Source organism: Agaricus bisporus, assembly GCF_000300575.1.
Source record: "Agaricus bisporus var. bisporus H97 unplaced genomic scaffold AGABI2scaffold_17, whole genome shotgun sequence".
Lineage (NCBI taxonomy): Eukaryota > Fungi > Basidiomycota > Agaricomycetes > Agaricales > Agaricaceae > Agaricus > Agaricus bisporus.
The window spans coordinates 142,664-156,636 of record NW_006267352.1 but is presented as its reverse complement, the minus strand read 5'-3'; the positions used below and the strand labels follow the sequence as shown (position 1 = coordinate 156,636).

General features: G+C 43.2%; 3 protein-coding genes across 3 annotated transcripts; 1 reads left to right on the top strand and 2 right to left on the bottom strand.

Moving 5' to 3' along the window:
- Positions 1-840: 840 nt before the first annotated feature.
- AGABI2DRAFT_123289 (hypothetical protein) lies at positions 841-1,608 on the top strand (the record flags this gene model as incomplete). The annotated part of the gene is made up of 3 exons (XM_006457358.1): positions 841-1,179; positions 1,235-1,421; positions 1,478-1,608. 3 exons carry the CDS (start codon positions 841-843, stop codon positions 1,606-1,608), a joined length of 657 nt encoding a protein of 218 aa, XP_006457421.1.
- Positions 1,609-1,993: 385 nt separating this feature from the next.
- On the bottom strand, positions 1,994-4,752 carry AGABI2DRAFT_123288 (hypothetical protein; the record flags this gene model as incomplete). Its single annotated transcript, XM_006457357.1, has 3 exons — positions 1,994-2,799; positions 2,868-3,525; positions 4,378-4,752. 3 exons carry the CDS (start codon positions 4,750-4,752, stop codon positions 1,994-1,996), a joined length of 1,839 nt encoding a protein of 612 aa, XP_006457420.1.
- Positions 4,753-9,260: 4,508 nt separating this feature from the next.
- Positions 9,261-13,147, bottom strand: AGABI2DRAFT_146967 (hypothetical protein; the record flags this gene model as incomplete). Its single annotated transcript, XM_006457356.1, has 5 exons — positions 9,261-9,296; positions 9,386-9,833; positions 9,877-9,974; positions 10,202-11,179; positions 11,363-13,147. The coding sequence occupies 5 exons, from the start codon at positions 13,145-13,147 to the stop codon at positions 9,261-9,263; spliced, it is 3,345 nt and encodes a 1,114-aa protein (XP_006457419.1).
- Between the last annotated feature and the right edge of the window lie 826 nt (positions 13,148-13,973).

Here is a 13,973-nt window from a genome sequence, read left to right as displayed (position 1 = left end):
ACCAGGAACCTTCACAAGTAGAAGACCCCCTGCCGAGATATTATATGTTGTAGATGACCACAATCTATGCTGCTTATCCTTGATGATGTTCAGCACTTGAGCATGTTGCTTATCGTTGTCACTGTTAAAAAATCCTTCGGGGCAGGGGCACTTGTATACCTCTAATTGATTAGGGCCAACACCACGAAGAAGGTCCGAGTTGTCCTCTACGATCTTCCTTCTCAAGTTATTGATGGAGTCGGCACCGTATTGCAACTGGACGGAACCATACTGCACGATCTTTCGATTATCGAAGAGGAGGTACTGTGCATTGAGGCCCACAGGACCGGGTGCTTAATGAATGAATACAGGTTAGAGACGGGCGGGGTCGGGAGAGAAAGAAAAAAGCGTACGAAGAAGCTCAATCAGCAAGATCTCCTCCTTAAACAAGTCAAGGTCTTGTATTTCATCCGCCTCATCTAATTTTGTGGCTGGGTTCATAGATGTTCTCACTAGAGCTTTTAACCTTTCTCTATCCTTTGTATCGTTCACTGACTTGTTTGGACGGTATACATTGAAGCGAGCGGAGTCAACATCACGATAACCGTGTTTTTCCTTGATCCTTTCCTTCAACTGGTCGACATGGAGAGTCTGGTCAATGGCGATAAAAGTGGGATTTTGTAGGATCTTGCGAGAATGATCGACAAGCAAGTACCAAAGTATACAACTGGCCATGGGTGCAGGTGTGTGGCGACTAGGGTTAGGGTTTAATCAGACTCCTTCCCGGGTGCTAATCATCACGTGCGAAAGAAAGACTTCAACGTTCCAAGGTCACTCACAGTACACATCGTTCGGTTGAAAATGCCAACTAGTAAACGAAAAATATCTGACCTTGCTTACGATGCAAACTCGCTCCTACTTTCTCTCCACAAGTTTCAAGAATCCCTGGATGAAGACGACGAGGATCAGCCAGGCCTTGTCGAAGCTTTGAATAAATTTCGTAAAAAACTTATTTCTTTTTCTAAAGTTGGCGCCTCCGCTCTGTTACAAACCAACATCAAATCGGGGCCCTTAATTCTTGTTCCGGAAGCGATAGTTTTAGCTGAGGAGCAGGGATCAGCTGAGGTTGAGGGGAAAGCCCTTTCGATGGGAGTTCTGAAGCAGTTGATAGAGTTGGTTCGACGCCATGTTTCTGTTGTCGTGAGCAGAAAGGCTTGACGTTGTTTGATCTGAATCCCCTCAGTCTTTTTGTTAGACACAGGCTGGAAGTCGAGTTCTGATACATCTCATATTACTCCGCGTTGCATCGGCCATGTCTACTGATCAGATGGATGTTAACATCATACCAGAGTATCCCATCTTCAGGGCATTATCTCCTGGCCACCATTCTTTCGACGGTGTTGTAAACTTTCTGCTGACGAAATTACCTGGGCGATACACTCGTATGTTTGATATCCATGATAATGATTTCTACAAAATACTGATTTTCATTCAATAGCCTTTCTGCTTGGTGATCCAACAATTGCGCTTGGGAATCCGAATGCCATCAAAGGACCTACCTCTTCAACCATATTCGAGGCTAAGCGGGAGAATGTGCGAGTTGCTATACCTCGAGCTGTCATGGCTTGAAACCTGTTAGGGTTACAAGGTATGATCTTACACTTAATACAGAATAGATCTGCACGGGTGGTGGTATTAACCAAAGTGTTACGTTACATGTGACACGTGTAACAATATTAAGTATATACGTTCCGGTTACACACCCCCTCTTCAAGACTGAGTTCAGTCTTATCATGATACCCTTGTACGAGCATTATCGCGATCAAAAAGATAATCAATTGTACATGAGTATCAATACCAATTCTCGAAACATGATAATGTTCACTTGCGCTAGCGCTAAGTGTATCGACTAGTTCAATGATGACAGTCAGAGAAGAAACATAAAATGTACGAAGGCAAAGTTACGATGACATTTGAAACACATGGTTCGGTCCATTCGAACGTGATTTGCTAATTACCTACGGTTCGATTGAGTCCTAATTATGGGTGATGCTGATCGTCCTCTCGGTCGAGATGGGTCGAAGACGCGCTGGTTTTCGGAGCGACTATTGTCCTCAGTTATCATCTCGCGGCGATACGTGCGCGCCCATTGATTATGAGGATCGTTGGCTTCGTCGTGCTGTTTGTCATCATCCTCGTATCCCATCGTATCCAATAAAGCTCGGTGACGAAGCTGAGGATAGTTTATATCCTCGCCCACTTTAATCCATTCTGGTGATGACGTAGGATACGATCCACTCTCAAAAAACACCTTCTCAAATGCGACGGCCATTCTCAAATGATCCCTGGGTGTTGGTGGTCTCCATCCATCCCAGGCAACGATAGCTGGTGGCACGCCCTTCTCCTGTAGACGTCGCTGGCGATCGTTATCAATGCCGACGAGGGTCGCATGGGGCATCTGGCTAGTCTTGACCAGTTGGTCGAGGACTCGGAGTCCGAAAGGATAGGCATGATCCACCCAAGATGGTGGTATCTTGTTATCGATTAGGATGGTTGCTACGACCTTGATGTCGATGAAATCGTTGTGGTCACGATCGATGAACACTCGATATATAGTGAAGGTGGGGCCGATTTGCTCCCTGAACAGATTATTGGGATTTGCCTGGTTGTACTCGTTGATATATTCCTGGTATCGTCCAGGTAGTGCCGCTAGCATCGCAAAGCAGCAGACAAATTGGGGTTGTGTATCTCCAGAGCTGCAAATGAATTGTGCCAATGCGTAGCCGAAGAGTGTTCGCCTATTGATGCGTCGCATGTGGTCTATCGCAAGGCCGTGGATGTAGTTAGCTGATCCTGGAAAATGACGAGATAATATGTACTCGGCATACTGTAGGTATCGATCGCTAGTGTGTCGACCGCTTCAGGACGCTGTATATAGATTTCGCCTACTCCGTCCTGAATAGGTGCCAAGTCTCTCATTGGTCCCTCGGTTGGGATGGCTTCTCTCGGTACGTGGGGTCGATCTCGAGATGCGTCGAAGTTAGATGCGTCGATTAACCATAGCATTGCTCTGTCGAGTTGGTTTGCTGGGACGCGTTTAGTTATGGCAAGGAATTCGGATAGTAGTAAGTATGCTTCGAATCTGCTTGACGGTGCGCCCTGTGGGTCACGTATTAATGCTATGAGGCCCTTGGCTTCGTTGGGTGTCATCGGTAATCCTCGTTTGGTGATGTGGTAAACCTCGTGGTTGGGATCATGTTGGAAAGGTGCGTCTGAGTGAAACTCGCTCTTGGATGCCATTAGTCCTGTCCAACCCGCGTACACGGTGTTGTTGTGCCCCACATAATAAAGGGCGTATGATAACATGCCTCTCATATTGTTGTCTCGCTCCATGTTCCCTTGTATCTCTTTTATTCCCCATAGATCCGGTACTCGTCCTGTTTCTCTACAATATTCCAAGTTGTTGTTGTCGTTCTTATCGTATGGTTTTGGGAACGTCGTATCGAGTCGGATGTTAGAACCTTGCCAGAATGTCACGGCGTCACGCTGTCACATCTGTCACATATTTTATTACATAATAATTCCCCTCTGCTGCTACAGTTCGACGGAGGCTAAACTATCGGCATACTGCTAAAATGGCGCAAGCTACGGACTTACCAATTGAACTTATCGATTTAATCTTATCTTTCTTGCCTCCGAACCATGCGGAGCAAGTACAATGGAGAAGGGCGGCGGCGGCTATAGGAAGAGAGGCAAGACCGGTAGGTTGGAACCTATCGGATCATCGGTGCAGACGGTGTGGGAGGGTATGCTTAGCAATGTGGGACTATGAGGAGCAGAAGGCGTGGGTGATACAGAGATGGGGATACTGGGGGCCGCAACAATGGGCAATAGCCGGATTCTTTGTGCTATGTCCATGTGACGCAATGTTAGGTAACTACTTCGGGACGTATTGGTTTGTGTGAGTAGATTACCGGTTTAGGAGTTGTTTGTGCTTGTGGACACTTTTATGGTTTGTTTGGTGCTGTTGACGTTTTTATGATCAATTTACTTTTGTTTACTTACTTCTTACTCCACTCTTCCTTTCTCATGTCAAATGTATAATTAGTCTACTTTCTCATACGTACTTCTTTTCACATGTCAGTATATAAATAAGTTACCTAGGGTAGTTGGTCTGTGCGCCGTAGTCTAGGTATATAAAGTAGGTAGAAACTTGTAGAAGACTCCGTCGAGTTCTCTTAGGTTCACGCCTAATATTACTTTTGTCACTATACTCTTTAGTTCTTGAGTTTAGGTGTGACCTGTGACATCACAGTCACAGTCGCCCTAACATCGGATTGGTGATTCCCTTGTTTTTTCGCCGATAGGTTCGATCATAGTTAATCGGTCGTACTTTACCAAGGGTTGTTGTGAATAGGGGTGGAATTGATTCGTGTGCGGTTTGGGAAATGCCGGTTGAGATGGCATCGTTCCGTTATTCGCAGCGCCTCGTATGGGAAGTGGTGAAGATGTAGTCCGAGATATCGGTGTTGCGAACCTAGTTGCTTGGTTGTCGGTGGATGGTGTAGTTCCCCAACTGTTAGCGCGCGTTTCGGGTCGTGATTTGAATGTGGGTGAGCTCCTATTTCTCTCCATGATGTCCAATAGTCCGTTTATGACCAATATGTCCGCGGGGTCATTTTCATTGAGAAAATTGATCGTTTGCTGGTCTACTCCCGCTTCTGTCAGCCTCTGGCGTGTCCGGTCCGTCGTAAGTTGTGTCATAGTGGCCATTATGGCTCCTCTGCCTGTTCTCGGTCGTTACTTCTTCCTATTCAATCTTTGTTTTGTATTTTTTTAGTTGTAATTTCTTTACCTGCGCCCATAGTCTGCCCGACGGCTCTTCCTGGTGCGCGTGATGGCCTACTCCTTCCCCCTCTCCTATTTGAAGATTGATAGTAGGGGTTCGAATACCCTCTTCCTCTGTAGTTCGCGTTGTTCTCGTTGTAAAACTGATCCATCGTAGTGGGGATGATAGTGATGGAAGGACGGTTTAGGTTTCCTTTCCTTTTATATTTATCGATTTCCTTTCTGGTAGTTTGCGTATATCTTTTTCTCCATGAATTTCTAGATACCGATCTAGCGCTATTAATTCCTTGCATACTTCGGCTGTTTCCCATGTGGTGTCGCCTGTCGACCACCGCACCTGAAATTCTATTTTTCCTTTGTCTTTCCTATGATCGGTTATCTCATCTACCTGCCATTCTTGGTCATCTTTTGCTCCAAAGTCGTATGGCTCCGCTTGTTTCCGGTTGGGAAACATTTTGTCCTGTGATTCGTAGTATGGTTTGAGTAATGACACGTGAAACGTAGGGTGTATTCCTCGTTGTGTCAATGCTGCTGGTAATTCTACTTTATAATTGGAACTCTCAGGTCGTGCTTCTATAATTCTATAAGGTCCTACGAATTTTGGACATAATTTCCGTGTTCTATTCTTTGGTAGGTTTAGGTTTCTTGTGGATAAGTATACAAGATCTCCTTCCTTGATCGGTGGTTCTTCTGAACGTTTTTTGTTCGCTTGTTTGGTTTGAAACATGTTAGAACCTTGCCAGAATGTCACGGCGTCACGCTGTCACATCTGTCACATATTTTATTACATAATAATTTCCCTCTGCTGCTACAGTTCGACGGAGGCTAAACTATCGGCATACTGCTAAAATGGCGCAAGCTACAGATTTACCAATTGAGCTCATTGATCTTATCTTTTCTTTCCTACCTCCGAACCATGCGGAGCAAGTACAGTGGAGGAGGGCGGCGGTGGCTATCGGAAGAGAACCCCGACCAGACGGATGGAGGTTAGAGGATCGTAGGTGCGTAGTGTGTGGAAGAGTGACGTTGATAATGTGGGACGAAGTATTGGAGAGACCCTGGATGTTGCAGCGATGGAATAACCCGGACTTCCGTCGTTGGGAACCGGTCCGGTTCTTTACGATGTGCCCGTGTGGAGAAGTAATGGCAACATACTTCGGCAGGGATTGGTACGAAAGGTTACGTCCTTAGATAGTTGTTTGTACTTGTGGACACTTTTATGGTTTGTTTGGTGTTGTTGACGTTTTTATGATCAATGTACTTGTGTTTACTTACTTCTTACTCCACTCTTCTTTTCTCATGTCAAATGTATAATTAGTTTATTTTCTCATACGTACTTCTTTTCACATGTCAGTATATAAATAAAGTTACCTAGGGTAGTTGGTCTGTGCGCCGTAGTCTAGGTATATAAAGTAGGTAGAAACTTGTAGAAGACTCTGTCGAGTTCTCTTAGGTTCACGCCTAATATAACTTCTGTCACTATACTCCTTAGTTCTTGAGTTTAGGTGTGACCTGTGACAGCTCAGTCACAGTCGCCCTAACAAAACACTCGTTGTTCGATTATTGCGTCATGTGCCGCTGCTATGTTCCCTATCGCTATTTCAGCGAATTCTTGTATGCCCTTTGGTGTATCATTTCCAATTTTAATTTCTTTTAGCATTTTCGGGAATTATCCTAAGTTGGTTTCGAATGGGGATAGCTTTCTTGTTTCCGATATACTTGTATTTATCGCAAATTCTGTCATTGGTAGTTTTTCCACCCAGTTCTTCTGGTCGTGGCTTATTATTGTCCTCAAAATTTGACCTATCGTTCGATTAGCTCGTTCAGTATGTCCATCCGTTTGTGGATGAAATGACGTAGACTGTTATGATTGTGGAACAAATCCGAGTATTCTAAATCTTATCTGATCTTATCTAATCCTTATCTGATGCGGACCTTATCCGTTCTATTTCTACCATCAGGATATGTCATTCTATTTCTATCTGTGTTTCTCTTTGACGTTACCTTGTTTGTCTTTCCCTTCTCATGATCACTCTTATTGTTCCCTTGATTGATCCTTCATGTTACCTGTTATATCTTTTCCTTCTCATGATCAATCTTCTATTCTCATGATTGATCATCCTCCTTCCTAGTTTATACTTTCCTTCTCAGTATTACTCATCTACCTCGGTCATGGTTACTCAGCCCGTTCTATAGTTAGTTACCTCGGGTAGATAGTCTTAGTATAAGTAAGCGTAGATACTCTCTGTATTTCCCTACGCTTTACCAACTTGCTTTTCCCCTTACTCGCCCTCAAGTCTTTGCCTTCGCTGCAACCTGAGCATTCGCTTTAAGGTCGTAACATAGACATCAATAGTTTTGCTCCAATCAACTTATGTAGTTCCTTCCACCATCTCGATGTAAATTTCGAATCTCGATCGCTCACTATGGAACTTGGTAGTCCATGTATTCTTACTATCTCTTTTAGATATATCCATGATAACTCGGGTGCTGTTGTTGTCGTGTTGATCGGAATTAGGTGTATCATATTCGTAAGTCTACATATGATGACCCATAGGTAATTTTTTCCCTTCGATTCCGGAAATGGTCCTATGAAATCCATTCCTATCGACTCCCAGGGTTGTGATGGTATTGGGAGCGTATGTAGTTTTCCGTATGGTGCGATATTCGGTGTTTTTACTGCCTGGCAGTTGTCGCATGTTCTACAGAATTCCTTGATGTCTTTAGCCATTTTTGGCCACCAGTACCATCGTCGTACGTAGTCGCTTGTCTTTGTTTCTCCCAAGTGTCCAACAATCTCATGTGCTGTACTTAATATTCTCGTTATTAACTCACGATTACTTGGGATGCACAGCGTAGGTTCCTTCTTGATATTCGGGTAGTATAATAATTCGTTTTTTATCTTGAATCCTTTATACTTGTCCGGTTGTGATATCACTTCTCGGAACAATCGGTCGTTTTTGTACTCATTTTTTATCTTTGTCAGTGTCTCGTCTGTTAGTTGGGTTGGTATTGGAGCCGTTTCGCGGTTGGCTATAGCCTCCGCTATTGTGATTTCTTTCTTTCTGTTCACGATTTTCTTTTTTAATTCACTATGGTTTTTTGGCCCAATTTTTGTTTTATTGATTCTCATTTCTGCTTCTTTCATTAGTTGAGCCTCCTTTTCTCTTTCCTCTTTCTTTTCTATTAATCGAGCGCTACGTCTCACCTGTCGTATTTGTGTGGCTCGTAGTTCTATCACTCTCGATTCTATTTCTTTGATTCGTGTCTCTGGTAGGTCTTCCCCATTCGGGTCCATTCTTTTGTCGATATTAACGTAGTTATATTCTTCGGTGTTTTCTCCTATATCGTCGTTCTCAAAATATCGTGATAGACAATCGGCTATCTTATTGTATTTTCCTTTAATGTATGTTATATCGAATGAAAATCGGGCTAGGTATTCTGCCCATCTGTACTGTCGTCTCGATAATTTTTGTTGAGAGTTAAAGAATTCTAATGCTTTGTGATCTGTTATTATGTGTATTGGGTATCCTACTAATTTATCCTCCCATTTGTTGAGGGCTTCTAATATTGCTAATGTCTCCATTTCATGCACGGCGTAGTTCTGTTGTGCATGCGTGAATTTTTTGGACATTATTCCTGCTGGTCTACACGTGTCCCACGTCTGTCCTTGGCCATACATGGCTCCTATTCCTGTCTTCGAGGCGTCACATATGACCCAAATAGGTTCATTGTTTCGTGGGTCAATAGGTTTGAGAATCGGTGCTTTGCAGCACACCTGTTTTATCATCTCGAAACATTTCTGATGTAATGGTCTCCAGTGAAATGGTGTATCGTTCTGTGTGATGGCCATTAATGGTCCAGTATACTCGGTGATATCCGGTAGAAAATTCGATAAGTAATTTATGAGTCCAACAAATTTCTGCACCTCGTTGTAGTTCTTTGGTTTCCTCCAGTCGCGTATGCGGGCTAACTTGTCCATGTCAGGGTAGATTCCCCTTTCCGTTATTATGTGTCCTAAGCAGTCTACTTTTTCGGAGTATAAATCACATTTCTCCCACTTTAAGTATAACTTTTCTCTTTTCAGTCGTTCAAATACCAGTCCCAAGTGTTTCTCGTGATCTTCGATCGTATCTGAGTAAATGAATATGTCGTCTAAGTACACGTGTACGCATACGCCGATCACGTCTCGAAATATGTATGTCATTAATCTCTGAAATGTGGCTGGCGCATTGCAATCGCCTTGTTGCATTATGTTACTCACATAAGTCCCGTAAATCGTGGCAAATGCAGTTTTTGGTACGTCTTTCTGTTCTACTCGTATTTGTTCGTACGCGTCTGCTAGGTCGATCTTGGATCGATACTTTGCTCTAGCTACGTCCTCTCATATAGTTTCTTGGTCTGGTAACGGGGTCATGTCTTTTATTGTGTTATCATTTCGTTGTCTCGCGTCTATTACCGTACGTAATCTTCCATCTTTCTTTAATATGCACATCATTGGTGCTGCTTGTTGTGTTTTACATGGTTCCCACCAGTTAGCTCGTTCATATCGGCTCACTTTATCTCGTAGTTGATCCCATAGTGATTGTGGGCAAGATGGCATGCGATAATGATATTGTTTTTCAGTGTTAATTATATTAATCTCATGGTTGATCTCTCTAAATGGTGGTAGGACTTCTGGTGCTCCTTTCATTATGGCATCGTATTTCCTATGCCATCGTCTTTTCAATTCCTGTATTCGGGTATTTGTTTCCAAATCTTTCTCCTTCAAACGATTCCTTGGTCCGTATTTCTTTTTTATCTCCTCAAAAGGGTCATTATCGTGAATTCTTATTCGTACTTTTTGTGCTCGTAGACTCGTTCTTATCTCATCGTACCATATGGGTATCGATGGTGCTGATACCTCGGTCTCTAATGCTTGTCGATATTTAGATGGTTGTGGTTCCCAAATTTCTAATTGTCTTATCGTATCGTGTACCATTGCGTTCCATTCTTTAGGCATACGACTGTCATAATATCCGATCTTGTGATCTAGATGTCCTTGTTTACATTTGCTGTCTTCTAGTCATTTTTGCACTTGTTCCGTAGTTCGATATCTCCTTGCGCGTGCCTCGTTTTCCAAGGTGATCGTTAGTGCTGGAACGCGTCTACCTCGAATTATTATTTCGTTGTTCTCGAAGTCTAGTTTTACGTTATTCATTCGCATGAAGGGGGTGCCTATTATAGCGTCGTATCTGTCAAAGTTGGCTATGTCTGCATAGGTTTTAAATTGTATTCCTTCTATTTCAAATTTGGTATTTGTACCATATTTTATTGTTGATCGACTACCCACTGTCCCCAGTTGGAGTATGTGCGATTCGGATAGTTCACTCACTCGGATTTTTGCTAACTGAGCCAGAGCAGGTGTTATACCTGTGGTAGTACTGCCTGAGTCCCAGAGTGCCCATGCTTCTAGGCCTCCTATCTTTACCAGTGACGCCATGCATTGTTTCGCTTCACGCGTATATTTCGGTCTCTCTATCTTTTCTTTATTCTTCTTTAGCGTTACTTTCCTCATTTTTACGTGATTTTCGTCGTGTTCTCTAGTCTCATTTTTCGCTTTTCTCGTTGGCGTTACGGACAACGCATTCAATCTCTCGTTTTCTGATGATTCGTATCGATCTTCATTCCATTCGTGGTTTTCTTCTATTTCCAATTCAGTATCCTCCGCTTCTGTTAGTTGTTCACTCTCGTCTACTTCTCCTATTTTCATAATTTGTGATCGTTGTTTTTCTCGTGAGTATAATGAATCGTAGTCTGATTCATCGCTCATTGCTTCGTATCCTGATTCCTGTTCCTCCGCCTCCAATTGGATGGCTTTTAGTTGATCTTTTCTTTTCCATTTGTTCTCCTTTTTATCGTTATTATATTTTCGTTTGTTCGACTCTGTTCTATTCTTTTTCTCGTATTTCGAATCTTTAGCGTATCCGCCTATTCTGTCCTTGAGGTCTAGTTTGGCTGGTTGTTCATGCTTTGGTTTAAATGGTTTCGTGTAGTCTTTCCATTTCCGCGGTTCTCTATCATTGTCTTTGGGTTGTGATCTTGCTCCTCGTGGGGCGCTTCGTTCACCTTTCTTTTCATATCTACGTCGTTCGTACGTTCGGTCATTGTTTGTATTTAGTTTCAATGATTTCTCATAGTATCCATATAACCATTTCCTATTCTCATAGTTGGCTGCGCACTTTAGGAATTCTTCTAGTGTGTTTAACTCCGGTCTCATTCCGTATTTTAATATTAATTCTTCCTGCATATCTGATGGTATACCTTTGATAAATATATCGTTAAGGTAATGATCTTCTGGGTAAGTGTTCATCTGCGCTGCACATTTTTTGATTGAATCATAGAAAGTTTGTACGCCATAGCGTGCATCATATCTCAGGCGTGAAAGTTTCTCTTTAGCTTCTTGAGTAGACGTTGGTAGTACGAATCGATCGTATAGTGCGATAATGGTCTCCTCAAATGTCCATTCCGTTTTTTCTCATAAACTGCCCAATACATGTTCCATTACTAAGTCTTTCGCTTCCGCTTGTAGGTAATATGGTAGATGCATATTGCGTAATCGATCGCATATTCTTCCTGTTCCTGCTAGTCCTCTCAATGCGAAGTCGATGGATACTGCTGTTACGAATCGTTCCAATATGATGAACTTTGGACTACCCTTATAGGGCTCAATTCCCCCGTCACTAGGTAGTCTCGATGAATTTAATTTATAACCTTTTGGGACCTGTGTTGGTTCCTCTAGATAATATTGGATGATGCTTCGTAGCCTCTCGTGCATCCTTTCTTGATGTTGCTCAATCGCTTCTGCTATTCCTCCTATCATCGGTACGGACATTCCTCTAGCCAATGATAGTCCTCTTTGAGTTCTCGGGGTTTGATATTCTTCCGCCGGTGCATAATTTTTGAAACTATATTGTCTATTACTTTCTGGTTTCGTTTCAAACATTAATTTCTCCTTATGTGGTCGTATAGTATCCAAGTTCGGATTTTTTAGTGTAGATTCATGTGGTATTTGTTGTGATGATGGTCCAGGGGCTATGAACGAATAACATCCTCCATTAGATTGTTCTGAAGTTGGTTTGATCGGATTATATGTTTTTGGTATCATTGGTGGTATTGGTAACGGTCTCGCTGGTGACGTGAGTAGTCTCCGATGGTTATCATACTCATATGTCGAGGAATTGTTTTCTTGTTCAATTTTTTCGTTACGTTGTCCTGGTCCGAAGTGTACAACGGGTAGTGTTCCCCTCGTCGGACTCTTAGCCCTTCGCACTTCTATCGGTACCTTCGGTTCGTTCATAGTCATGCTTATCGATCTGTGTCTCTCTTGAGCTTCCAATCGTGTTTTATATTGTCTAGCTGATTCGTTCTCGCGTGGGGGTTCGTATAATGATTTATATGCTTTTCCTAATGTGTCCATGGATGTTCCTACGGACGTAGCATACTCCGTTTTTATTTGGATTGGATGCTGTGGTTGTGGCTGGTGTATTCCCATTTGTATTGGGGGTAGTAACGTGGTTGCCGGTTGTTCCACGGCTCCTTGACTCGTTGCTGGTCTCTCGTTATTCCATTTCTCATGGTATCTTTCTCCTAGCCGTTCCATAGGCGTTTCACCCCCGGGTGATTTGTTGTCTTTTAAGTTACCGTAGATTTCGGCTAATCGATGTATATTTCTTCTAAAAATCTCAATGTATTTTTTCGACGTTTGGTTGGCTTCCATGCCAGCTGCCTTAAATGCTTCGTCTGTTATTTCCATTGCCTTTTTTCGTATATGTGCAGCCCTCTCCGGGTCTGTTATTCCTAGCAACTCGAACATAGTATCCTCTACTAGTCCATCTTCTATCTGCGGGGACGCTTCCCTCGCTTTTCCTTTGTCTAATTTCGTTGGTGGCGTCTGACTCGATCTCCTTTCAACGTCCTCTCGTTGTTCCTCTACTTCTTCTCCTACTTGACTGCCGATATTGGTCAGTGTTTTATCGGATTCCGCTGTACCCCAATCCTCTATCCTCGGTAGGGGTAGTCCTTCCTCTCTCGTCTCCCTCATCGTGTCCTCTTCCATTCGGCTCGGTCCTCCTTGGTCGAAGCTCGACCACGTGGCGTCACGCAACGGGAACGGTGCACTTCGTGATGCTCGTGGTTTTGTCGGAGCGGGAGGCATCCTTCCTCTTCTCCTTGTTCCGTAGATCAGAGGTGAAGTCGAACGCGGTTCTCTAGACGTCGCTCGTTGTTCTTCGTTGTCAGGTCCGAAGATCTGGGCTTTCCATTTCGTGTCGGGGTTCATGGTTGTGGTGTCACAGTAATGTTGTTTGCAATCCGTAGATCTAAAAAAGTGAAACCTGTTAGGGTTACAAGGTATGATCTTACACTTAATACAGAATAGATCTGCACGGGTGGTGGTATTAACCAAAGTGTAAGCGTTACGTTACATGTGACACGTGTAACAATATTAAGTATATACGTTCCGGTTACATGGCTGCTGCATCGTATTGTAAACAACACATGTGTGATCGAATTATCTTTACAACGCCTCCACTCATATCGTGGCCGTTCAGGTTACGGGTTCTCAGGGGCTGTGTAACCAGTGGAGAGCAATGGGTTTTTTTCGTATATCGTGTTGCGATTGATGGTAGTGTGCCAGTTGTCTCATGTTCAGAAGAGTTCAACATTGGACCACAACTTGAGGGCCTGCCACTCATCCTCGGTCTCCTCCATGATTGGGTGTGTAAACTTCATTTCAGTCTCGTACTGGCGCTTGAATGTCTTTTGATAGGTCAATAACACCACGGATCGACAGCAAATTTTCTTTACTTATGAGTGATAGGAAGTAGTGTATGCACTAAAACGTCTTTTCGTTTTTCGTCAACTGGTAAACAAATGTGCTCGTGTATTTTCTTAAAGCTTCATTTGAAACACCAGCCGCTGTTACAGGGCCGTTATCGTAGAAATCAGTACTTTGGTAAAAAAAGAGTTATCGCGAGTGCTCCAAATGGCTTGATCATCCGAGATTTGATCCGCGGCCGGTGTTACTGTGTATTGAAGAGATGAAATGAAAATTCGACGGCGACACGCACTACCACTCTCGAGACCAGTCTAATTAGCCTACTACT